This window comes from Mixophyes fleayi, chromosome 9 (assembly GCF_038048845.1).
Source record: "Mixophyes fleayi isolate aMixFle1 chromosome 9, aMixFle1.hap1, whole genome shotgun sequence".
NCBI lineage: Eukaryota > Metazoa > Chordata > Amphibia > Anura > Limnodynastidae > Mixophyes > Mixophyes fleayi.
In genome coordinates, this window is record NC_134410.1 from 86,463,588 (window position 1) to 86,490,129 (window position 26,542).

The 26,542-nt window shown below is 42.3% G+C and overlaps 1 protein-coding gene and 1 pseudogene across 4 annotated transcripts in view; one reads left to right on the forward strand and one right to left on the reverse strand.

Annotated features, from left to right (window-relative positions):
* Positions 1 to 26,542, reverse strand: part of DNAAF6 (dynein axonemal assembly factor 6) — a 102,258-nt gene that overhangs the window by 58,022 nt on the left and 17,694 nt on the right. For 2 of the 4 annotated variants that reach the window (XM_075184618.1, XM_075184619.1), the window contains exons 2-6: positions 15,750 to 15,813; positions 14,493 to 14,596; positions 6,408 to 6,483; positions 6,026 to 6,122; positions 5,852 to 5,948 (exon numbers count right to left, since the gene is read on the reverse strand). In XM_075184618.1, coding sequence (XP_075040719.1) covers positions 5,852 to 5,948; positions 6,026 to 6,122; positions 6,408 to 6,483; positions 14,493 to 14,594 — 372 coding nt within the window. In that variant the 5' untranslated portion in view covers positions 14,595 to 14,596; positions 15,750 to 15,813. The remainder of the gene's footprint in view (positions 1 to 5,851; positions 5,949 to 6,025; positions 6,123 to 6,407; positions 6,484 to 14,492; positions 14,597 to 15,749; positions 15,814 to 26,542) is intronic. The other 2 variants (XM_075184620.1, XM_075184616.1) reach the window with 1 other exon arrangement.
* LOC142102592 (5S ribosomal RNA) lies at positions 3,276 to 3,394 on the forward strand (annotated as a pseudogene).

Genomic DNA, 26,542 nt, shown 5'->3' on the forward strand with positions numbered 1-26,542 from the left:
CTAATCTTGATCCCACCTCACTCGCTAACTACTGCCCCATTTCTCTTCTCCCCTACGCCTCTAAACTTCTCGAGCGAATTGTTTGCAACCGCCTCACTTGTCACCTCTCAGACAATTCCTTCCTTGACCCTCTCCAATCTGGCTCCACCCCCTCCACTCTACTGAAACCACCCTGACCAATGTAACAAATTATCTCCTCTCTGCTAAATCCAGGGGTCACTTCTCCCTGGTAATCCTCCTGGACCTATCCGCAGCCTTTGACACCGTGGACCACCCCCTCCTCTTGCAGACCCTTCACTCTCTCTGTCTCTGTCCTTACATGGTTCACCTCTTATCTCGCCAACCGCTTTCTCTGTATCTATGTACGGTTCATCCCCCCCCCTCTGCCCTCCCTGTAGGAGTCCCTCAGGGCTCTGTTCTTGGCACTCTACTCTTCTCACTCTATACTTCCTCCATCTGTGCTCTCATCACCTCATTTGGCCTTCAGTATCACTTATACGCCGAGGATATTCAACTTTACATCTCTTCTCCTGATCTTTCCCCTCCCCTCCTCTCTCGTGTATCTGACTGCCTCTCTGCCATCTCCTCTTGGATGTCCGATCACTTTCTCAAAATCAACATTGAAAAAACAGAACTCATTGTTTTCCCTCTGTCTAAGTCCTTATCCCATCTGGATCTCTCCCTCACTGTTAACCACTCCACCATCTCCTCCGTCCCCCAACTACGCTGCCTGGGCGTCACCCTTGACTCCTCCCTCTCTTTTACCCCCCCACATTCAATCTCTTGCCCAATCCTGTCGCTTTCAACTTCGCAACATTGCCCGCATCCGGCCCTATCTAATGAAGCAACCAAAACTATTATCCACGCGCCCATCCTTTCCCGGCTGGACTACTGTAATCTTCTCTTCACCGGCCTCCCCCGCTCTCGCCTTGCCTCCCTTCGTTCTATACTCAATGCGGCGGCGAGGCTTATCTTCCTTTCTCGCCGCTCCTCTTTTGCCTCCCCTCTCTGCCTTGCCCTTCACTGGCTCCCCTTCCCCTATCGAATCCTTTTCAAACTTCTTACCCTCACCTACAAGGTCCTCTCCCACTCTACTGTCCCTTATATCGCCAATCTCCTCTCCATCCACACTCCCGCCCGGTCCCTGCGTTCGGCCAATGACCGTCGCCTCTCCTCCACTCTAATCACTTCATCCCACTCCAGAATTCAAGACTTCTCCCAAGCTGCCCCCTTGCACTGGAATAACCTCCCACGCTTCATCCGTCTATCCCCTAACTTGTGCTCCTTCAAACGGGCACTTAAAACTCATCTCTTCCTTAAAGCCTACCAGCCTTCCATTTAACCCTCTCTCCATGCTTGCTCTCATCTCCTGGCTTCTCCTTTGAAGAGGGTGCACTTGCTCCCCTCCTCTGACTCCCTTTGTGCCTATCGTCTGTTTGCCCTCCCTTTAGGATGCAAGCTCTTATGAGCAGGGCCCTTCTCCCTCCTGTCTCTCTACCTTCTCTTCTGCTCCAACTTCAATATTCTTGCTTTTCCTGGAGCATCTGAAGTCTTGGTACTTCTCGTTTATTGTTCTGTACTGTTATTCCCTGTACAGTCCATTGTTTGTACTCTGGCGCTGCAGAAACCTTGTGGCGCCTTATAAATAAATAATAACAATAACAATATTTACACTGCATTTATGATTTCAGCCTTATTCCCCATAATTATGTGATGGGTTAACCCTTATAAATAACTGTAAGTTCTCTATGTTCACGACAATATTATATTGTGCCTTATATCCTTCCAGACAATGTATTTTATATGTGGGTGAAGGGCATACAAATGGCTAACTCCGAGCTCCAGAGGTATATGTTTTCTAAAGTAATTTCTGAAATTATGACTTTCCCATGATAATGCAACTGATATTCACCAACAGTGTGATGATATTAAGATGGATAATTATGACAGAAAATGAAATGTACTATTGAGATCCTACAATAAAATGTTGAAAGGGTGAGTGTTAGGTATACTCTCAAAGGGTGGCCTGTCGAAGGTGAATAATTGGATGAAGTCATTTTAATTAATAAATTTAAGATTCATACTTAAAAATACTTTGTAAACAGAGTTAGTTTAAACCGGTTTGAGTCGGTTTTCTCAGGCAAGATACCTAAGTAACTGTTGGAGTTACTCCCACCTTTGGAAGAGCTTCATTTGCACCAACCTATGACCTGCTGTTAAATCTCTTTGACCAAGGTAGTTTCTCACATTCAATCAACATAAAACAGTACAATTTATAAGATAAAGGAATTCATCACTTGTAGTACGGACAACATAATATACTTGATAAAATGCCCTTGTGGAAAGTAATATATTGGTCGCACAATTAGGAATTTAAAAATTCGTTTAGGAGAACATCTAAGGACACATCAGAATTGGGGTTGATAATGATCACTGTAATGGAAAAATTATGGTACAAATATATGTTGGATAAAACAATGTTGATGTGTATAAAATCTGTATAGTCAAATGATTTTATTTTATATTCTGTGAAATGGTTAAATTCCTTTTCTAAGTTATACCCTACAATAGGGCATCTATTCATAGGATGTTAAAATGGTCAGCAGCTGTCAAGCTATATAGAGATAAGAGTGTAAGAGGTCACATATGCCCTTTTTGGGCATAAAAATCTATATACTATAATGAGGTTGTGGAGAATATATATATAACCAACTTTGTCCTTATGAGGTATATTCTTTAGTATGTGAAGTGATTAGTGACGTATGTAAGAGGGGTGGTGTCACTTCTATATAACTTGTGTCTTACATAGAGGATATTGCCTGTTTCATGATGAATACAAGCCAATTGCATAAGCAATTTGTAAGAATAAAGATAACCTTTGCTTTTTAAAATACTTATATTTTTTTTTAATCATTTATGCGTTATCAATCACCTGTCCAGTTACTTCAAAATGACACATAATTGTAACCCTGCAGGTCTTACATTTGTAGGCATAAAGAAAGTACAAACCAATTGGAGAGGAGGAGATCTAATTAAAACAACAGAGAGGAAGCAAAAATTATATTCACGCTCAAATCTCTCGCACCACAAGGATTAAATATAGTATTTGATCTTTCTCTATGATCAAAAATAATCCTAGTCATTTAAACTACGGAATAATATCTGGATCTCTACATATATCTATAGAAGTATCATCATTAATGGGCTCTTATAGGTTGCAATAGGATTCCATAATATTATAGCCGGAACCCATAGATGGCCAGCAATATTGCAATAACTATGGTCACACCGCTCAGGAAATGCCCAACCACTTTCGATCTTGGAAACTAAGCAGAGTGGAGCCAGGTAAGTAATAGGATGGGTGACCACTTGAGAACACCTGGTACAGTAGGTAACATGCTATTATCTGCTTGCCAAAATGGTGGTCACGGCATTGACTGAAATCGAAATAGGCCTAGGAGATTAATGGGTAACACACAATCACCACAGCCTGCTACATATTTTATGCAAGTTCTAGTATATGTAAGAAAATTAAATATGTTCATTCATGTTGAACAGGAAGACCAGGGGTTAGGAGTTAGGGAAATTAATTATCTTTATAATCAGCCCAAAAGTTAATTTAAGAATAGAGGAGGAATATCACAACCTATGATGATTATTACCAATCTATTTCTGACTCTTCTCCAAGACATGTCCTACTATTAATTATTAAATACCATTATTAAACATCCATTAAAATATATGGTGACATAAAGATAACGCAGGTGATGTATTTGGCAGACATGATAACATAAATTTAGGGACCTCTAAATGGGTGGTTAATCATCCACTCATTGTACAAGTTTATGCCTTAACAGATACGTATTTTTTTTAAAAAAATAGGTAACATCAATGTCTGTTTACATGTGTAAATTAAGCAAAATTAAATTTAATTGTATATATTTCAATGCTGAAGATTGCTTATTTATGCATATTGCAGTGTTTATGTTTAAGATATTATAATACAAATTGAATATCATCTGGATAGACATGATATGATTTAATGATTATCAAGGACTATATGGAATACGTACTAATCAGCATGGCGAATCATTGCCAAGAAGGAGTTAAATCCAATAAGCTGGAGACATATATCACATGGCCCAAGAAGTATAAATAGAGGACATCTAAAATTAACATTATGCACAACCTCATGAGAAAGTCCGCAAATTGGATGAAACGCGTTGGGTACAGCCCACTTCAACACAGGAAGTTCGAAACAGCGCGTGCGTTCCACAGTGGACACACAGTGGATTATCACTGGGTACTCAAAATGGATGTTAACAGCAAGTATTATATTCAACTCTACTTCTCTTTATAATACACTCATCATTTTGGACAATTCAAGGAAACCATTATCCGTATCAAGGAAAAGTCACATGATTACAGGAATGATCGAAATGGTTGGATAACCGTTTGTTTATCTTCATCATTTAAATACTGCTTCATATACCTATATTTATATTTTACATTAATTATTGGGAAATTGACATTGCTGCTCATATGGTACTGCTGCTATTACCCCCAAGAATGGCAACCTAGATCATCATTGTGTGGACTATATTGCTGCAATAACTTCAATGAGGGTCAATTTTAATTAATATGATTTAATGTATTAACTGTTTAATTAAGGAATTTTAGTATTTTAGGTATGAAAATTGGATTGAGGTATGTATTGGATTGAATTTATTGTTTATTGTATTTTATTGATATGTGTTGTGGATGATAGAATTCGGGAAATATCTAAATTCATATGTTACTATCAACCGATCTGTTTATACTACTTTCAATAAAATTCAAATACTTTGGATTTAGCCTCTCTTTAAAATAACATTAAGCATATAAATAGAGAATATAATAGGTGAATAAGTGAGTAGAAAGACTCACTAACCACCTAGTCCACTATTACACCATAAGTACATATATAGATCATCTAGGTATAATCAGAAACAAACTAGTGTGCACGTAATTAATACCTTTATTTATCTTTACCTATAAGGGAGGGTTACCCTTCATGTAAGCTGTATTTGCACTATTGGTAAGAGTGAAGTTAAAATCCTTTCTAATTCTAGAAGTCTATAGAGTGCATAATAAACATTTCCTATATTACTCAATTAATAACTACACTCAAACTTTGCCATTTAACTTACACAGAACAATTATTGAATATACATTGCCAATTTGTTACATATCATCCATCTGGTGTAATTTAAACATTAGAAGCCTGAGTCATTAGGAGAGTAAGGCACAAAAAGGAGTAAATGTTCTCCAGGACAAAACATGTTACAAAGCAAGCAGTGCAAATTAGTTTATTATTTTGCACATAAGTTAAATACTGGCTGCTTTTTCATCTAGCACACAAATACTTGATAGTTTTATTTTCACACTGAAATTTAAAGTTGATCTAGGACATGCCCTACCCAAACTATAAATCTGTCCCCACATGTTAAATTTACCTCCCCCTCCAATGCAACATGGTTTTGTCCAGGTGCAAAGTTACTCATTTTTTATGCTTTGCTCTCAATAATGACTCAGGCCCTACATCTCAATATACCGTAATTTACAGATAACATCACAACATACGAAATATGACAGATGATGCAGAATAAGAAAGTATCAACTGTTCGACTTCAACATTCGCTTACTTTAACAATTACATGTATATTGCTGCGCAAGCCTTACACAGCATAATGTTCATAGTAGTTGCATATAATTTCTAATATGTGCATAGCATCCTGCTTCCTCATATTTACAAAGATATGAACACATAAGAGAGAGCACAAAAAAAACTTAACTTATGTCAATTGCTTACCACCATATTTTCACAGCAGGCTGTCGTCGGGTCTTTCTGACTCATGCCCAGAAAGATATTTTCAGAACCAACATGCTGCTTAAAAATGATCTCATGTCTGCAGATGGGTAAAGGGATAAGTGATGAGCTTTCACTTTGGTGCTTTATTGTATAAAATATTTTAGTAAGACTTACTCAGGTTGTTCTCTTGGGTCAAAAAAGTCATCAAACTCTGATCCTTTAGGTACTTCAAACACATTCCATATTTCCTTATGGTCTTTATGGGATTGTGCTGCCGTAAAGTGTGCAAAACAGGAAGCAGTATACATTACCCCAGGAGTGGATCACAGTAAACAGACTTTAGCTTTTTCTCATCAAGTTTACACCAAAAACTGATATGGTCTAGGTGTCAAAACCTTCTATGTTCTGTATTAATTTGTGAAGTCACAAATAGGTCCATAGGATGATAAAGTTGCTCTTCAGAAAGGAATTGTGATCATATCATTAACTGTCATGAGGTTTACCAAGATAACCAAATAAAAGGATCTTGTTTTGTATTTATGTTAACAGTACTTACACGTGCTACATTCTTGTTCCTGTCTTTTTAAAGGTCCGATATCCCCAGGATCAACTAACGCAGAAGAGGAAAAACCCTAAAATCAGAATTCAAAATAATTTGAAATGCCGATACACACACTACCAAGTTATTACCATACTCAAGTTATATTACCTATCATTCCTATAGTGATCATTTTATGATTTCAGAATCCTAAATCACAGGTGTTTTAAAGACCATGCTCTGTATCTTTCTGTCTTATAAACTTCCCTCATAGGCCACAACTATAACAGTTTTAACTATTAGCAGACACTAAATTAGCTGCATTGCATATCAAAATCAATCAAAATTATAGTATAATAAGGGCCCTTGGGTGGTGGTTTAGACAAACTTCCTTAACATGCCAGGCTATAGTATTTAGCTTTGTTCACTGTGGACTTATTCTTGTCTACTGTCAGGCCTCACTCATTGAAGTTGGATGGTGTAGTATTATTATTATTATTATTATTATTATTATTATTATTATTATTATCATCATCATCATCATCATCATCTTTTATTTATATGGCGCCCGAAGGGTCTGCAGCGCCATATAGTGCATAGGAGAAAACAGACAAAACGTCATACAGAGAAGTACATAAACAAAACAAAGTGCAATTGAATTGACAACCTGGCAAAGAGGTATGAGTGAATAAAGAATGTTTGAGATCCAGAAAAAGGAAGGAAGAGAGGTGGGGACTGGACTATAGTAGGATGTGCCTGGACCCAGGAGCATGGGTGCAACTAGCAGGAGCAAAGCCAGCAAGGGAAGGGAGAAGAGGAGACCGAAGCAAGAGCCCAGAGTCGAGGTTGAGGAATGAAGCTGGGTTGTCAGAAGCAACAGGAAGGTGACAGGATGTCGACACAAAGAATAGAGGGCCCTGCTCACGGGAGCTTACAATTTAGGGGAGGGGGCCGACTAACAAGAAACACTAGGGGGGAGTTGGAATGAGGGGACTAGAACTCTGAATGGAGAGGAGAAAGTGGGACTAGAGTAGTGAGGGGACCGGAAATCTGAAGGGAGAGCAGAAAAAGGGCTGGTGAAATGAGGAGGGAAGGAAGAAAGAGGGTGAGATGAAAATGATATGTGAGGAAGGATAAAGAAAGGGGGTAGAGGAGGGGAGGGGAAATGTTAGATGGAGGAAGAGTACCTGATTGCGAACAGGTATGTTTGAGGGATAGTTTGAAGGTTTGCAGGCTAAGTCTGATAAAACGAGGGAGGTTGTTCCATATAAGGGAGCAGCACAGGAGAAATCTTGAATGCGAGAGTGAGATGTGGTAACAAGATTAGAGGAAAGGCGGCGGTCGTTGGCTGAACGTAGAGGGTGAAAGGGAGTATGAATGGAGATGAGGTTGGAGATGTAAGGAGCTGTGGAATTCGAGAGGGGGAGGAGATTGAAGAGGATTCTATAGCAGAGGAGGAGCAGTGGAGAGCTTGACAGAGTTAGATTAGTCTCGCTGTAGCATTGAGAAGGACTGAAAAGGAGTGAGATGGAAGCAGGGGAGGCCCGTTACGGGGAAGTTGCAGTAGTCGAGGCAGGAAATGATCAGAGAATGGATGAGAGTTTTGGTGGCATCATTGGAGAGGAAGGGTTGGATATGATATGAGCAATATTGCAGAGATGAAAGTGGCAGGATTGGGTGAGGTATTGGATATGGGGGTGAAGGAGAGACAGTCAAGGATGACACCTTGGCAGCGGACTTGGGGAATGGAGGAGATATTGGTATTACCAATAGTGATGGAAAGGATGGGAGAGGGTGGGACTTTAGAGAGAGGGAAGGTTATAAGTTCAGATTTGGCCATGTTAATTTTAAGGAATGTTGGAAGAGAGGCAGCGGGATATCTTAGTGTTCTTGGTATGGGAGAGGTCAGTATATAAGATATAGATTTAGGCGTCATCGGTATATAGGTGGTACTGGAGTCCCAAGGAACTGATAAGTTCATCCAATGAGGAAGTGTACAGATAAAAGAGCAACCAGCTTGTTTAAGTTTGAATGGAGAAATGGCTTGCAAAGTTGTGGTTAACTAAAAGGAAGAACTTGAAAAATAAAATGCTTTTTTCCTTTGCCTTTATATCCTCCTGATATAAATGCAAGGTAAGTTACTTCATATCTTGTTTTAAATCTTCTGTACATGCTGTATGTTTATTACTTACTCAATAAAGCCAGATTAAACAAACAAAAAAATGAATGCCTGCACTATATTGCTATTACTGTCCGATTTGTTCGTGACAAGAATGAAATAGTTACCAAAACATTGGCAGTAAGATACCGAAACTCATCACACCAACGAGTCTCTCCAGTGGAATAAGTTCTGCAAGATTATGAACTTTAAAGAGAACAAGTTGTTTGCATTGTAAATGCCAAAACTTCAAACATGATAAGTACAATTAAATTAATAGATACAGACAATGAAGGTGACCCAACAGCTTGGAGTATTTTACGTTTAGAGATACAGGAATACAGGATACAGGAATGAAACTGCACGTTCCTGCAACTGAGGAACAAATTGAAGTTGCTGCTAGAGACCAAGAAGAATATTATCCTTCAGATGATCTTGCTGAAGCTGCCTCAAAACACAAATTCATCATGTGCTGTATTGTGCGCACACAGAAGATGGCAATACATTAAGCACCCTCTGCTTTATTTCTCACATCCAGACTCTCTTCCACTCCTGTCTACTACACCTTAAAAACATTGCCAGAATACGTCCTTTTCTTACTCAAAATGCTATCAAAACTCTTATCCATTCTCTCATTATCTCCCGTCTTGACTATTGCAACCTCCTGCTATCTGGCATTCCTGACACCCATATATTCGCATTTCAATCCATCCTAAATGCTGTTACAAGACTGATCTTCCTCTCTCACCGCTCCACATCTGCTGCACTACTTTGCAAATCCCTACACTGGCTCCCTGTGTACTGTGTACTAATCAAATTCAAATTACTTTCCCTTATCTACAAAGCCCTCAACAACACTACCCCCTGCATACATCTCAAATCTCATATCAAAATACTCTCCATCCCGCCCTCTTATAGCTACCTCTGTCCTGCTACTTGTGTCGTCTCTGGTAACCACCTCTCACTCCTGCCTACAAGGCGTCTCCTGTGCTGCTCCCCAGTTATAGAATTCCCTACCACACTCAATTATACTTTCCCACAGTCTTCAAATCTTTAGACACTCTTTTTTAGAGGTGACCTTATCCCTGATAACACTATTCACACTAATGCACCCTCACAACTGTACCAATCTCCATTCTGAACCACATTTGCTCTTCTTGTTTCAGCTGTACCCTCTCCGACCTCTAATGTAAGCTCTCTAATAAACAGGATCCTTCATACTTTTTTTTTTCATGTCTGCATTTATTTTGTCTACCTTGGGCTGCACGGTGGCTAAGTGGTTAGCACTTCTGCCTTACAGCACTGGGGTCATGAGTTCAATTCCCGACCATGGCTTTATCTGTGAGGAGTTTGTATGTTCTCTCCGTGTTTGCGTGGGTTTCCTCTGGGTGCTCCAGTTTCCTCCCACACTCCAAAAACATACAGGTAGGTTAATTGGCTGCTAACAAAGTGACCCTAGTCTGTGTTTCTGTCTGTGTGTGTGTGTGTGTGTGTGTGTGTGTGTGTGTGTGTGTGTGTTAGGGAATTTAGACTGTAAGCCCCAATGGGGCAGGGACTGATGTGAGTTCTCTGTACAGCGTAGTAATAATAATACCTTGTATGTCCCTGTTTTTATATTTGTACTCTTTTCCCTACTGTATGCTGAGGAACACTGTGGCGCCTTACAAATTTTACAATAATAACACTATAATAATGTTGGAAGGGGGGCTGAGCCCAGGCACATTCGTCCACATTTGGTAGTCTTGCCCCAAGCTGGCAAATCACTGGTCCACTCTCCATAACTTAACTTGTTCAGTTGTTATCTGTGATTACCTACTGCTACTCAAATACTTTCTTCTCCCACTGGCCCCCCAAAACATCAAATTAAGCTGATTTGTCACTTTATCTCTGCTGACATTTGCCAATCGCAGCTGACTGGAAGTCTCTCGACCCTCCCTCTTTCATTGCTGTGCTCACTAGAATTTGGTATGTCAATCGGATGGCATATATGACAGCCATTATTAACAAAACAACTCTGTAAAACCTGGAAACCTTGGGCGATATACAATAACATGTGTTTTCCGTTTCATAATTAGCTCTATCTCTTGACTCTCTCTGCTTTTTCTAATGCTTCTAGTCGGAATTGCCTTTATTTCCTTAATTTTCCCCTGGGCCTCTTCCTTCTTCTTCTACTTCATTTCCTACTTCCTCCTCCCTTCTCCCCACCCTCTTCTCTCTTCATCCTATCCTCTTCTTTTTATGCCTTCCCATCCTCAGTCTCTTTTTTCTCTTTTCTTATGCTTGGTTGCTTATTTATTCCATGGTAATTTTCACATAGTTGCAGTCTTCCTGCCAATGTTAAGCTAAGTACACAATACAGCAAAATACTAACGATAGGATATCTTTACCAATTTAACCAACGACAAAAAAAAAAAAGTCCCGAACTGCATGCCGATTCAAGTGTACACACTAGACCCGATTGCCTCCAGATCTGTACTGTTGTCTGTCATAACCATCGACTGAAAAGTACCCAGCTAAACACATCAAATAGCCTTTTGCAGAGTAGCATTCTCGGAGGTGAGACACCACTGGAACAATCACATTCTTTCCCTTGAAACGCTAACTGATCTAAATAGTATTTGTAAAGAGTAGCAAAGAGTAGTATTTGTTCAATCAATGATACGGCCATAGTAGCGGAGAATGTTTGGGTGCTTCAGGTCCCGCAACAGGCTCACTTCAGAGACCAGCATCTGTTTCTCTGCCTCACTCATGGTACCATAGTCCAGCTCTTTCCATGCAAACAGCTTCCCATCCCCTCTCCTACGAATCCTCTGGCACTTCCCACAGGACCCCGAACCTATCATGTACATTACATCGTAATCCTCCACTCTTGACGCAATCCTCCTGTTACCGGGAACTAGTGTGATCAGGGGATAGCCGTTTGTAGCATGACAGGTACAACACAGCATGCGGGTGTTGCTCAGGAAAGGGACCATCGTATTTTTCAAAAGCCGTACTGGCGCATAAGGAGAGCGCAGCCTGCACAAACCAGTTCACACATACTTCGGAAGGGTGACAGCGGCTTTTTGTAGTTCTCTAGGCAGATCGAAGGGTACATGCTGCACAGGAAAAATTTCAGATCAGATTGGTATGTAGTTTTAGCCGATGCCCTTACACAGAGGCATAGTGATCTCTTGGCAGGACAGGTCAGCAGCACTTTGAGCTCTGGGCAGCCACTACCTAGTGATCAGAAGCAGCAGGTACATCTCCAGACAGCAGCATGTCTCCTTTGTGCACAGTCTCTGTTATAAATCACTGCAACACACTCAGAACTGTCCCGTGGATTATCTATTATAACCGCTGTCACAGCCCAGCCCTCACCTTTCTGGACGACAGTCGTGAGAATGTATACACACTGCTGGATCGGAATGGCAAAAATCAAAACAGTTCCGACCAACCAAATGAGACAATGATCGGCACTTTGGGATGACTTTCGATCATCGTGTAAGTGTACACACTCACACGATATCTAGCCAATCAGTAGTTTATCGTCTGATTGGCCCGATAATCTGCTGAAAACAGTGTAGTGTGTACCCAGCTTTACTCACATTTGTTTGACTGTTTTTTTTAGTGAGGCTTTCCGTGCTCCTTGTTCAGATGGTTTACTCTAAACCTTGATTGGCTACTGTATATGTTTTTCTCCAACCATGCAAAATAAAACATTTAAAAAAAATATTATGCTGGAACCACATCTAACTGTAATAAGTTTTGATATTTGAAATAGGACTTCTGTCCTAAATCGTCAGCTCGAAGGCTCAGACATAGGTGTTGCTTACATAATATACTGATTTCATTACCATACTGACGACTGGTAAGTACTAAAAAAATTAAAAATAGGCAGGCTAATAAGCACTAAAAAAGGCTGTAATAGGCACTATAAATTCAGCTAAATTTTCTTTATTAATAAAAAAAAAATTTCAAATATAAATCATTTCTTTTAAGAACTAAAACAAGTTTCAATTGTTAATATTGGGGCACACTGCTCTGCAGGAAAATGGCCATACTACAAACACTTAAAAATATTTTTTTTTTAACCAGGAATAACCTATTTACGATTATTAATTGTATTACATTTAACAAAATAATATTTTTTAGTGTAATAGAAAAAATAAATAAATATGATATTACAACATTTAATTTAGATTACAGATACCTAAATGTTTGCTGTATGCTTGGCAAAAGATGACTTTGCCATCTGTAGTAAAATTCTCATCTCCATTTATCCACTGTTTGTACCATCTGTAGTAAAATTCTAGTCTCCATTTATCCACTGTTTACACAATATTGCTTTAGAAGACTTTTCTTTCAGCATAATGTGCAGTAAATTTCGTTTCAAAGCAGGTGAAATACCAACAACTTAAAAAGCTAACACTGCTGATATTTCAATAACACCTGTTTGTTCTATATCAACAGCACTTCAGATGTATTATGTCTTACTAGTATTTATAATTACTAGGGTTTTGTACATTCTGCTAGTTTAGTCTGCTTAATATTTGCAGCTGTGTTATGTTTCGAATTTGCCTATCCAATTTATACCATGTGACTGCTGTATCTGAGACAGACTTTACTGCTGTGTGTATTTCTAAAAGGCTATTTAAAGTCCTCTCAGCTCTGAAATATTATATCATTTTACCTGTATAAGGGGGGAATTCAATTCCCCCCAAAGTACCGCTGCATTAAAACTATTACCGTTATTATGGTAGTTTTAGCTCGGCTTTCAGCTGGCAGGTCAGGGAGCTGCGAGCAAAAAGCTGGCGTTAGAACTACCGTAATAACGGTAATTACGCGCACTATTATCGTAATAACGGTAATAATGCGCAGGCCGCGTTACTTTTAACAGTAACGTGGCCAATTGAATACCTCCCTAAGTATATAACATTTATTACACTCACAACAAGAAAAAAAGTAAAAACAGACATTTTTGTCTTTTTGTTTACGATTTTAGGCACATAAAGGGCAGAATATATTAAAATAGGCACTAGCAGGTGAAATAGGAATTTATAGCCACCATAAAAGTGGCATATACTCTTCATAAATCATCTGAAATGGATTTTTACCTTGGACAGCCTCAATTTTCTGCTTAAGGAAAAAAATAGGCATTTCAGGCAAAATCCTAAGTCAATTCATTACATGTAACCCTCTTTTTAACATCTCTCTGACTATAGTGCCATTGTGGCCTGGATATTAGGGCAGCACGTGGCTAAGTGGTTAGCACTTCTGCCTCTCAGCACTGGGATCATGAGTTCAATTCCCGACCATGGCCTTATCTGTGTGGAGTTTGTATGTTCTCCCCGTGTTTGTGTGGGTTTCCTCCGGGTGCTCCGGTTTCCTCCCACACTCCAAAAAACATACTGTTAGGTTAATTGGCTGCTAACAAAAATTGACCCTACTCTGTGTGTGTGTTAGGGAATTTAGACTGTAAGCCCCAATGGGACTGATGTGACCGAGTTCTCTGTACAGCGCTGCTATATAAATAAATGGTAATAATAACAATTAAGCTAGCAGTATAAAGAGGGAGTTATTGTATCATAGTGTCTCTCCATAGTTAGCTCCGGCCAGTTTTCCTCCTTGATACACAGTAACGAATGTGATGTTTATACTAGTCTCAGTGTGTAAGTGCAAGGAAGATGTTACACAGGTCTAATTGAGCCACTTGATTAAACAATGGACATTTCTGCACACAAAGCAGATGTAATAGGTACACACAATTTGAGTAGGAAACCAGCCCTGCTCTAAATGTTCTGGAGCTGTAGTTTAGATAACAACAAAATGTTTGCTGCAATTGTTGGCCTATTGTATGAAGTTTTCCATGACCTTTCCATTACCTTGTGCCAAAACTCTCCCTTTATATGAAACAACATTATTTTGATTTGTCCTCTTTACATTCTACCAATCCATACACTTACTTCATTTTCCTCTTCCGCCTCCTCATCTACAGACTTGTTGAGCAGGGCACTCAAGGCTTCAATAGACGATGCAGACGAAAATTCACCCAGAAACTGTTCCATGTCTTTATGATGAAAATAAAACAAATAAAAATAACAAATTTATACTGAAAGTCACTGGTAGGGAAGTCAAACAGGGAACTGTCAATAAAGATATAATTCACAAAAGCTATTTTTAAACAGTTTCTGAGAAACGCTGCGTGTTTTTGCCCCATTACTATATATAACCTATAATAGGGCTTTTACTTTACACATATTACACTATTCATTCACTTTTTTGAAAACTTGCCTGTAAATCAGCTGTTTTAAGTTATGCTGGCAAAGTCATCGAATATTGTCAATTTGCTAGAATTGCTACTTAATACATTTAGCCTAATCGATTATCACCTTAACTGATAATCCTAAAGGTTCACATACCTTTTCCGACAAAGAAATGTAATGTTGGATCATTTTGTGCAATACATTAATGAAAAGATATCCTTTTGTGCGTTATTTGATTTATTAGCTTCTCTATATTTTTATGACTCTGATGAAGATCTGAACACATTTAAGGTCACATTTATGCAGAAATTAAAAAAATTCTAAAGCACCACTGTATACATTTTCCTCTTCCACAAATAATACTGGAAATACACCAGAACCACCACAACTTCTCCACCAGGTAAAAAACATTCCCTCCGACAAGTCCTGTTGGTTATTAATACTTGAGAAAGCTAGTGACTGACAGAATAGGGGAAACACAGTGGGGACTTTAATTCATCAAAATGTACAAGAGGTTCAAGAAAGAGTGGACGAGGTTGAACATAGCATGTAATTTCTAGAGAATGTTACTATCCACATGAAATATCCAACTTGGCCTCACAAATCAATGTCTGCACACAAAAATTAACAGATGTAGAGGAAAGACCATGCAGAAACATAATAATATTTGAGGGACTGTTGGAGAGAGAAAAAGGGCTAGATTTACTAAGCTGCGGGATGTTGCCTATAGCAACCAATCATATTCTAGCTTTCATTTATTTAGTACTTTCTACAATAAAACGGCTACAGTAAACCCAGGGCATAATTAAGGTTTTCGGTCACCGTAGGCAAATACACCAACAGCGCCTTCCTACCCCCGCCCCACCCCCCCAAATGTATAGGAATACTCCTAAATATAAATATTCCGAAATATTCTTCAGCATTCAAATTTAGATTGATTGCGCCGTTGTCTCTTACCTGTTCATGCTCTTCTCTCTTGCTGCTTTGTTGTCTTCTCGCTGGCTTCTGGAAATTTGGAGTCCTGTATTGAAAATGCAAAAATTTTATTATATTGCAAAATGTTAATAAACCCTGAATGATTAGGCTCTTTAAAAAAAAAAAAAAAATCCATTATGGACAGATAACACTAACCCATTGTACAGGCATATATAAGTAATATCTGAACATTTGTAGGTCAATAAAATATTAACCTCTACCAGCCCCATCTCATATTCTAGTGATAGCGGAGACCAGAGAGCAGCCATGTAACTGCCACACAAAACAGATATCATGCTCCCTAAAGCTACTCTTATTATTTAAATACCACGCAAGACATTTCATTAACCCTGTAGGCATATTCAGCCCCTCTTTCCCCCCCCCCCGGAGACATTTTCAGCCCCTCTTCCCCCCCCCCCCACAGATATTTTCAGCCCCTCTTCCCCCCCCTACATTTTCAGCCCCTCTTCCCACCCATGCACACATTTTCAGCCCCTCGACCCATGCACACATTTTTAGCCCCTTTCTCCCCTATGCACACATTTTCAGCCCCTCTTCCCCCCTACAGACATTTTCAGCCCCTTTTCCCCCCATGCACACATTTTTAGCCCCTTTCCCCCCCATGCACACATTTTCAGCCCCTCTTCCCCCCCATGCAGACAATTTCAGCCCCACTTCTCCCCCTGCAGACATTTTCAGCCCCTCTTCCCCCATGCAGACATTTTTAGCCCCTCTTCCCCCCCTGCAGACATTTTCAGCCCCTCTCCCCCATGCAGACATTTTCAGCCCCTCTCCCCCCCCACATGCAGACATTTTCAGCCCGTCTCCCCCCCATGCAGACATTTTCAGCCCCTCTTCCCCCCTGCGCACATTTTCGGGCCCTGTGCCCTCCCCCTGCACACTTTTTTGGGGCCTGTGTTCCCCCCCCAGCGCACATTTTTGGGTCCTGTCCCCCACCCCCCGTGTACATTTGCGGGTCCTATCCCCCCTCGGCACATTTTTGGGTCCTGTGTCACCCCCTGCACACATTTTCGGGTCCTGTCCCCGCCACCGCGCACATTTTCGGTTCCTGTGTCCCGCCCCCCGGCACATTTTCGGGTCCTGTGTCGTCCCCCCGGCACATTTTCGGGTCCTGTGTCGTCCCCCCGGCACATTTTCGGGTCCTGTGTCCACCCAGGCACATTTTCGGGTCCTTTGTCCCCCCCGGCACATTTTCAGGTCCTGTCCTCTCCCCCCGGAGCACCATTTTCCCTGTGAAAATAAAGAAATACACTTACCTTAGCAGCCTCCGGGAATCCACTGTGCGCCCTCCACAGCCAGTCCTATGCGGCCGCGTGAAGTGACGTCACTTTACTATTGAGAGCTGCATACTTCCATGCTCTTTCCGGCAAGACTGCACAGGGGGGAGGGGTGTGAATGGATCACTGATAAATAACTTTTGTTATGAATTTATTTAAAGGAAATAGCGCAGGCCGCTGATTTATATAAATTACCAATGCACTTATTTTTAATGTTGTGTATGTTTTAATATAGGGAAATCTTCAATTTCTGAGACCGGGGTGAAAATGTTTTTTTTCTGTTTAGCCTTTCTAGAGGAAATGCATTATGTCTGATGTATATATCTGATACAATGAGTCATTGTTTACCAAGTCTTTGGTGTATTGTGATGTGGGGAAGTGGCTTGTTTTGGGTTTCGTATTCGGTGACTGTCTGAAGTATTCATGCTAGTCAGACCTTTTGACTTGCTAGTGGGTCTCCTGCCTCCGAAATAAGATCCAGGAAATCACAGCAAGGTTTTTAAGAATTTCTCAGCTAAGTGTAAATATTAGTAGTAGCTTTCCAATGTATGTAAATCCATGTTTGTGTAAATAGAGTACATCCTGATTCTAAAAATAGCCTGTGTCCACTGACTTGTACACTGAAATGTATTCTTCTGATTTCAACTGACCTGATCACTGGGACCTCTAATCAGTGAGAGAAAATAAACATCTTGCTTCAAAGACCTGCTTGAAAACATCTTCAATATTGCTGTATTCCTGTGATCTGAAGATTAGACCCAAAATCTAATCCGTTCTCTGGCTGTCTGAGGTTTGGACCCAAGCTTTCCAGTACCACCGCTCTGCCTGCTACCTACAGCTCTGGTCAGTGTGATAGGCCAGGGGGGATCCATCCACAGCAACCCTGATCTATAGTGAGAGGTTAGGAGAATCAGCCCAGGTACACCAGCAATGAGGAACGCTAGCAGTGTCAGTTACCCAGAAGGAACGTGGTTCTGAGTGCCATAGAAGGAGCTCAGTGGTGGCAGCAGCCCCTCCCACTGCGGCAGGAGGGGCGTACTTGGGATAATGAAAGGGAACGGTGGCAAAAGTAAGCCTATCAGGTTCTCAGCAACAACAGACAGGGTGGCATATGCGGTCCATCCTGTCACAGAGGCAGAACCTACTTTTGCAACACCATTCGAGAAACCGCGTAAAGGCTAGAAACTATACCTCAAGCAAGATACAGTAAACCTTCAATTTATTGATCTCCCCCTGCACTAGCCTTTTCCACTAAATGTATCACAGATGTTTTTCTGGGTAGGAATGGAATATGTAAAATATGCAGCAAAGGAAATCAGTTGTTCATTTTACCTAGGTAAAAACTAACAATATATTTCTCTGGCATCCAAACATTATAGGAGATTTCTCTGTTACAGGATTTTTACTTAGCAGCATCCCACAATCCCCATTCTCACTCTACATTTCCTGCCCTTCTTCTTCAGGCTCGTACACTGAGAGGTTACATTGTTTGGCCTACAGTCAAGATCTTTGTGACTGGATCACTTGTAAATAACCTATGGTATAAATTTATGTAAAAGAAATAGCGCAGGGCGCTTATTTAAATAACTGCAAATGTACTTATTTTTGATATTGTGTGTATGTTGGTAAAGGAAATATCTTTATTTTTGAGACCAGGAGAGGAAATTTGTTTTTTGTTATAACTTTGCTAGAGGAATTGCATTATTTCTGGAGGTATATACCTGATGCAATAAGCCTTTGTTGAGGAAGGCTTTTGTGTATTTTGGAGTAGGGAAATGACTTGTTTGGGGCTTTGTAACTCTTCTTTGGGAATGTGTACTCTACAACTGTTTGAACAAAGGATCCATGTTAATTAGTCCTTTTGATGTGTGAGGGTTCAGCACCTGAAGACACAGGAAGGTAATTAGACTTGCTGTTAGATTTTCTCCGTGTCTAAAACAAGATGCAGGAAATCACAGCAAGTTTTAGGATATTACAGATAAGTGTAAATATTGTTAGCTTTGCATTGCATGTAAATCCATGTTTGGGTAAACACATTGCATACTGATTCTAAAAATAACTCAGACATCAGGTAACTGTCTTACCCTGTGAGGCTTTGTTCAAAAACTGTATAAAAAGCACTGTTTTGGATGGATTTCATGAGTTCAATTCCCAACCATGGCCTTATCTGTAAGGAGTTTGTATGTTCTCCCCGTGTTTGCGTGGGTTTCCTCCGGGAGCTCCGGTTTCCTCCCACACTCCAAAAATATACTGGTAGGTAAATTGGCTGCTTTCAAATTGACCCGTGTGTGTGTGTGTGTGTGTGTGTGTGTGTATGTTAGGGAATTTAGACTGTAAGCCCCAATGGGGCAGGGACTGATGTGAGTGAGTTCTCTGTACAGCGCTGCGGAATTAGTGGCACTATATAAATAAATGGTAATAATAAAAATAATAATAATAATAGCAACCCTGATCCATAGGAAGAGGTCAAGGGTACCAGCCCAGGTACACCAGTAACAGGGTACACTAGCAGCGTCAGTTACCTAGAAGAAACCCGGTACTGGATGCGGTAAGGAGTCCAGTGGTGGCAGCATTTGTAAGCCCCTCCTACTGCGGCAAGAGGGTGCATTTGGGATAACGAAAGGGAACGGTGGCAAAGTAATCCAGCCGGTTCCCAGCAACAACAGACAGGGTGGCATAGGCGGTCCACCCTGTCACAGATTTCTGGCGGCAAGCGGCGGGATAAACCCGAGCGGCTTTCCTGCACCAGTCAGAGTTATTCTGGAGAGGAATAAATGCAGCCAGGAGAACACACAGGATGTTAAAGTACAGTAAAATGTCCAAGGTGGACCTTGAGATACTGTGCCAAACAAGGAAGTTAGATATTCCTTAAACAGTGACAAGGAGCGAAATGAAAAAGGCGCTGAGAGCCTGGCATGCACAGTATGGGTAAGCAGATGAGGAAGCTGTTTCCAGCAACAGTCACCTCCCACAGAGTGAAACAGTGATGCAAGTTCAAAAGCGTGATGAGGGTAATTTTTATGTACTAATGCAGTAGCTGGGGTCCCTGGGAGACAAAACACCTGAGGTGGAGCACTTGCTTATCATCCAGTTGTGGGGCAATCGGTGGGCACTGCCTCCTGCAGCAGCCCGTGAACCATCATCTGCTGCGCCCAGATTGGGATCACTTCACTTTAGCAAATTTGATGACACTGTTGGAGATATTCATGGACATTTTTATGTGTTTGAAATGTCTTGTAGCTTCCATGACTTGCCCAAACAGGAGTGGGTAAAGTGACTGGTTTCCACGCTTCAAGTAGGTGTAGTGGAAGCTTATCGCGGAGTGGCCCCAGAGGACTGTGCGGACTTCGACGTGGAAAAACGGGCCCTCCTAGAGCGCTATGTTATTACCATGGAGACCTACCAGCAGAAGTTTCGGGACTTAGCTAAAAGCGCCCATATCAGCCGTGAGGAATTTGCCAACCAGTTGCGGCAGTTGGCAATAAGATGGATTAATGGATCTGACGCCAAGTCTTGGGAGAAATTAGTGGAATTAATTTGCAAAGAGCAACTTCACCGCCAGTGTGCATCGGAGGTGAAGGAGTGCGTACTGGACCGTAGCCCAGCAACCCTGGAGAAAGCGGCCCAGTTGACGGATCAATATGTGGCAGTGGGGGCACACTGGCAGAAGCGACAGGTTAACAGCCAACCCCTGTCAGCTCAACGCAGTGTGGCGTGTCTGAAGTTTACTCAGCAGAAAGAGTCACCTGTTTGTCCAAAAGACCCAACATAAACATGTGGAGGAACCTGCAGCCAGTCCAAGTGGGACCCCTGCAGGGTAAAGGACTGAGAGACTCAGGGGCCTCAATTACTGTTGCAAGTCCCCATCTTATTGATCCTGCTGCAATATTGCAGGATCGCAGTGCCAAATTTACCGTTGCAAATGGACTGGAGAAGGAAGTGCCTGTAGCAAGGGTGTATCTGGACTGGGGAGATGGCCAGGAGTTGCGAAATGTTGCCGTTATGGATGGCCTCCCAACTGATGTGAATTTGGGCAACGATGTTGGGGGTGGAATTGTGACCGCATTTGTCAACTCTATTACCCAGAGTCAAGTGGCTAATCTACAGTCTACAGGATCTACACCTGCACAACCCAGCCCAGAGGAAAAGACCACATGTACTATTTCTTCAGGAAACAGCCAGCCCTTTGCCTCTTGCAACACAGAGGATGTTGTCCCTTGCCAACCTGATCTTGTGGGGGTGCCCGGTTATGCTCCTGTCCCTAGCAGTATGCCAGCTCCAGCGGTGATTATAGCTGACCAGTGACCTCCCTTTGACTGAGCCCACTTTGACTGACCCTAGTCACCCCAACATAGACCCCCCTGCAGCATATCCTGACTGAGAAGATAGTGAGGGCTGCAGGGAAGAGTTCAGGGCAGCACAGCTCTCTGATTCCTCACTGGAAGGTATGAGGCGCCAGGCTGGCAGGAGCCTTCCAGCGAGTGAGGTGGGGAGTGTGACCTGGCATAAAGGGTTGTTGTATAGTGTAGCTAGGAAGGTAGATGGGGATAGACCAGTCTAGGAACAAGTTCAACTGGTGGTACCACAATGTTTTCGAGCGCAAATGAGGTCAGTTGCCCACAAAATCCCTATGGCGGGACACTAGGGAAGAGAGCGAACAACGAAGCGCCCGACATTGAACTTTTTCTGGCCATGAATGTCGGATGACGTCCGGGTCTACTGTAAGCCCTGTCAGTGTCTTGGATGCCCCAGTGCTTGTGCTCCCCTCAGGTCCTTGCCACTAGTTGGGAAACATTTTCAGTGAGTCGCTGTGGACATAGTAGGTCCTCTGCCTGTGCCCAGTAAATCGGGGAGGAGATACTTCCTCACCGTGGTGGACCAAACTACCTGATATCAAGAGGCTGTAGCTTTGTTCTCCATAACTGCAGAAAAGGTAGTGGAAGCACAAGCGAAACAGAAGACTTGGTATGATCAGGGAGCGCGTGCCAGAGTGTTTGAGGTAGGGCATAATGTACTTGTTCTGATGCCCATGTGACAGAACAAGATCCAGGCTGCCTGGGCTGGACCGTAAACTGTCTCAAAACGTCTGAGTGACATCACATACGTCACTCAGGCATTTTGAGAAAGCCTGGCTGGACTTCCTTGGTAATGCGCCACATGGACACTGGTGAGCATAGGCCAGTTAGGACACCCGCGTATTGGGTCTCACCAGCCGCCAAGGAGAGACTATACAGGGAGATATGGGGGCTGCTTGAGCTAGGTGTGATCCAGCTATTGCACAGTCCATCTGCTTCTTCCAGGGTATTGGTTCCCACGAATGATAAAGCAACGCGGTTTTGCGTATACTATTGCCAGTTGAACAATTTGCCCATGTCTGATGCCTACCCCTTGCCCTGTATTACCGCTTTTGTAGATTAGTTGGACAGAGTTCAGGGTTATCAGACATTTCCATTTTCAGTAAAATTTGGAAACATAATCTGGAGAAAATAGGGCTGGTGTTAGGGATATATCTGACTGTTAGGGCAGAGAAGTGCAAGATGGGGATGTCAGAGGTACAGTCTTGGTCATCGTGTGGGGGGAGGTAGGGTTAGGTCAGAACCAGCTAAGGTAGAGACAATACGAGACTGGCCCCAGCCCAAGAACCTGTTACATGTACTGTGGCCTATTTGAGCAGAAAACTGCTAAAGCGGGAGGTGGTGTATGCCACAATTGAGAAGTAATGTTTGGCCATTGTGAGGGCAGTGAAAAAACTTCAACCCTATTTGTATGGACGACATTTTACTGTGGCGACTGATCATAATCCTTTAAAGTGGCTACAACACACCTCAGGGGAATGGCTGTTTGTTGCGCTGGAGCCTTGCACTTCAAATTTATGAATTTGACATAATTCACAAGTAGGGAAAGGCTCACAGAAATGCGGATGGATTGTCTCAGCAGGAAGAGACGGATCCTCCGGGTCATCTCCGGTAACCCTAGGAGACTACGGATCAGGAGCTAAATCGTTCGCACATGGCACGCTGGTTGCAGCATAGACAAGGGGGGAAGAAGTGTGACTGGATCACTTATAAATAACTTATGGTATAAATTTATGTAAAGGAAATAGCGCAGGGCGCTTATTTATATAATTGCCAAAGCACTTATTTTTGATGCTGTGTATATTTTGACATAGGAAACTGTTATTTTTGAGACCAGGGTAGAAAATTTGTTTTTTCTCTTTTAACCTTGCTAAATGAAATGCCTTATTTCTGTATATATGTCATACAATGAGCCATTGTTTAGAACGTATTTTGTGTATCGTGATGTGGGGAAATAAGATGTTTGGGGTTTGTACCTTTCTTTTGAAATGTGCATTCTGCAACTGTTGGAAGGAAGGACTCATGCTACATTCATGTTAATTAAACCTTTTGACTTTCTAGTAGACTTCCTGGCTCTGAAATAAGATGCAGGAAATCACAGCAAGGTTTATAAGATATCACAGATAATCGTAAATATTGTTAGCTTTGCAATGCATGTAAATCCATGTTTGTGTAAACACATGACATCCTGATTCAGGGTCCAAACTGTATAAAAAGCACTGGCTTGTATTGAAAAATTGTTCTTCTTGTTTCATCTGACCTGGTCACTGGTACCTTTAACCAGTGAAAGGCAAATAAACATCACTTGCTTCAAAGACCTGCTTGAAAATATCTTCCATGCTGAAAATCCTGTGACCTACAGATTAAACTCAAAATCTAATCCGTTCCCAGCTGTTTCTGAGGTTTGGACCCAGATCTTCCGGTACCACCGCTCTACCTGCTACCCTGCAGCTCTGGTCAGTGTGATAGGCCAGGGGGAATCCATCCACAGCAACCCTGATCCATAGTAAGAGGTCAGAAGTACCAGGCCCAGGTACACCAGCAAGGGGGTACCCCAGCAGTGACAGTTACCCAGTCGAAACCCAGCACTGGATGCCAGTTAAGGAGTCCAGTGGTGGCAGCATTTGTAAGATCCTCCTACTGGGGCAAGAGGGCGCATTTGGGATAATGAAAGGGAACGGTACCAAAGTAAGACGAGCCAGTTCCCAGCAGCAACAGACAGGGTGGCATAGGCAGTCCATCCTGTCACAGCCTGGAAGAGATTGACACTGGGGAGGGTAAAGAACTGGGCAGCACAGTGGCCTAGTATGTTCTCCCTGTGTTTGCGTGGGTTTCCTCCAGGTGCTCCGGTTTCCTCCCACACTCCAAAAACATACTGCTAGGTTAATTGACTGCTATCAAAAATTGACCCTAGTCTCTGGCTGTCTGTCTCCCTGTCTGTCTATCTCCCTCTTTGTATGTCTGTGTGAGTGTGTGTCTATATTAGGGAATTTAGACTGTAAGCTCCAATGGGGCAGGGACTGATGTGAATGAGTTCTCTGTACAGCGCTGCGGAATTAGTGGCGCTATATAAAAAAATGATGATGATTCGCGAGGGGGAAAGGAGTGTTAAGGAAATCAGAAACTGAGCATAGTCTAGAGACATCAGAATGGCCACTGTCTTGATCTTGTTGAGTAGACCTCACTTGACCTCTCCACTGGGAGAGGTCAAGTGAGGATGTTAGAGAGAGTAGTTTGGAAGCAGCACTGGAATGTGGATTAGCAATAGGGATGTTGAAATCACCCAAGATGAAGGTGGGGATGTCAGAGCATAAGAAGTGAGAGAGCCATGCAGAGAAGTGTTCAAGAAATTGTTGGTGTGGTCAGGGCCGGATTTAGCGCTAGGCAACCTAGGCAACTGCCTAGGGCCTAGCAGTCCCAGAGGGCCCTGCCAGAGCCGACAGTGAGCTGGGAAGGCAAGGTAGAGGGGCGCTCCCCTCCGCCCGCCATCCCCCTCTGTCCGCTGGCATAATAAGAAGAACCGCGGCCAAAAATTAAGAAGAAAAAAAAAAATCATAGTCACCTGACCGCGCGTCAGCTCCCGGCAGTCTCCTCTCTCCCACTGAATGTCGGGCGTGACGTCATCACGCCCGACGTCAGTGTCAGGGAGAATTCTGTGAGGAGCACTGCCGGAGAAGAGAGTTGGAGCTGCGACAGCGCGACATACAAGACAGAAAAGAAGACAAGAAGAACAGAACAGAAAAGAGAAAAGGCAATTGACAGGTAAGCTAATGGAGGCAGTGGCACATAGGGTGAGGGGCAAGAGAACGGTGCAATAAGCAATAAGGGCACAGAGGGGCATGAGAGAAAGGTGAACATTTATGGAGGGCACAGAGGGGCATGAGAGAAAGGAGAACATGTATGGAGGGCACAGAGGGGCATGAGAGAAAGGTGAACATTTATGGAGGGCACAGAGGGGCATGAGAGAAAGGAGAACATGTATGGAGGGCACAGAGGGGCATGAGAGAAAGGAGAACATTTATGGAGGGCACAGAGGGGCATGAGAGAAAGGTGAACATTTATGGAGGGCACAGAGTGGCATGAGAGAAAGGTGAACATTTATGGAGGGCACAGAGGGCCATGAGAGCAAGGTGGAACAATTATGGAGGGCAGTGTGAGGGGTAATAATCAATGATCGAGGGTACAATGTGGTGATGAAGCGAGTACAGTGTACTAAAGGGGATCAGTGTGTTGGAGGAGCAAAAGTGATGAAGGTGGGGACATTTTTTTCTCTTCTATAGTTCTGCAACTTATTTGTCAAACATTTTTTTGTAGGAGGGAGCTGTGAGAGTTTGTGCAGGCTCAGTGTGCTTGGACTGGGCGTGCAGGGAATGAAGTGAGATCATACGGAGGATTGAGGTAGACTGTGCAGAGTTGGGCCAATAATACCAACCATCAGAGAGTGAAATAAACTTTCTTTTCATCAGCAAACGTGAGTAATGAAAAGTAATCATTATAACAGATTATTGAAAATCTGAAGCGGGGGCCCAAACCAGTATCTTGCCTAGGGCCCTATGAGGTCTAAATCCGGCTCTGGGTGTGGTCCAGGGGGGCGATAGATGACAGCAACACACATAGAGAGTGGGTTAAAAATCCTAACAGTATGAACTTCAAAAGATGTGAACGTGAGTGATGGGACATTTGGTAGGGCTGCAGGTGAGGCAGTGTCTGATTGTGTCAACCATGTTTCTGTTATTGCTAGAAGGTTGAGGTTGTTTGAGAGGAAGAGATTGTGTATGGAGGTAAGTTCAAATTAAATTCTCAATTGTTGAATGGATTTTAAATGGCCATGCACATAAAGTTGACCAAGTATATGAATTCTCGCCCTCCACCACAATATCGCTCCTTCAAGTTTAGTCAATTTTCAGAGAGCACCATTAAACGATAGAGGTGTATCTGGATCTAATCCTTCTCCTTCCAGGAGGTTATGTGTTACTAACCAAATCATGGAAGCCTGGCGTATAAAGGAAGCCACTTTTCGCCATCGTGAACTTGTAAGCAGTACTTGTAAAGGTCCCAGAGAGGGATCAGTCTGCTCGCCAAGGAAATGCTCGAGAGAAAACCTTGAGGAGTCTTCTAATCA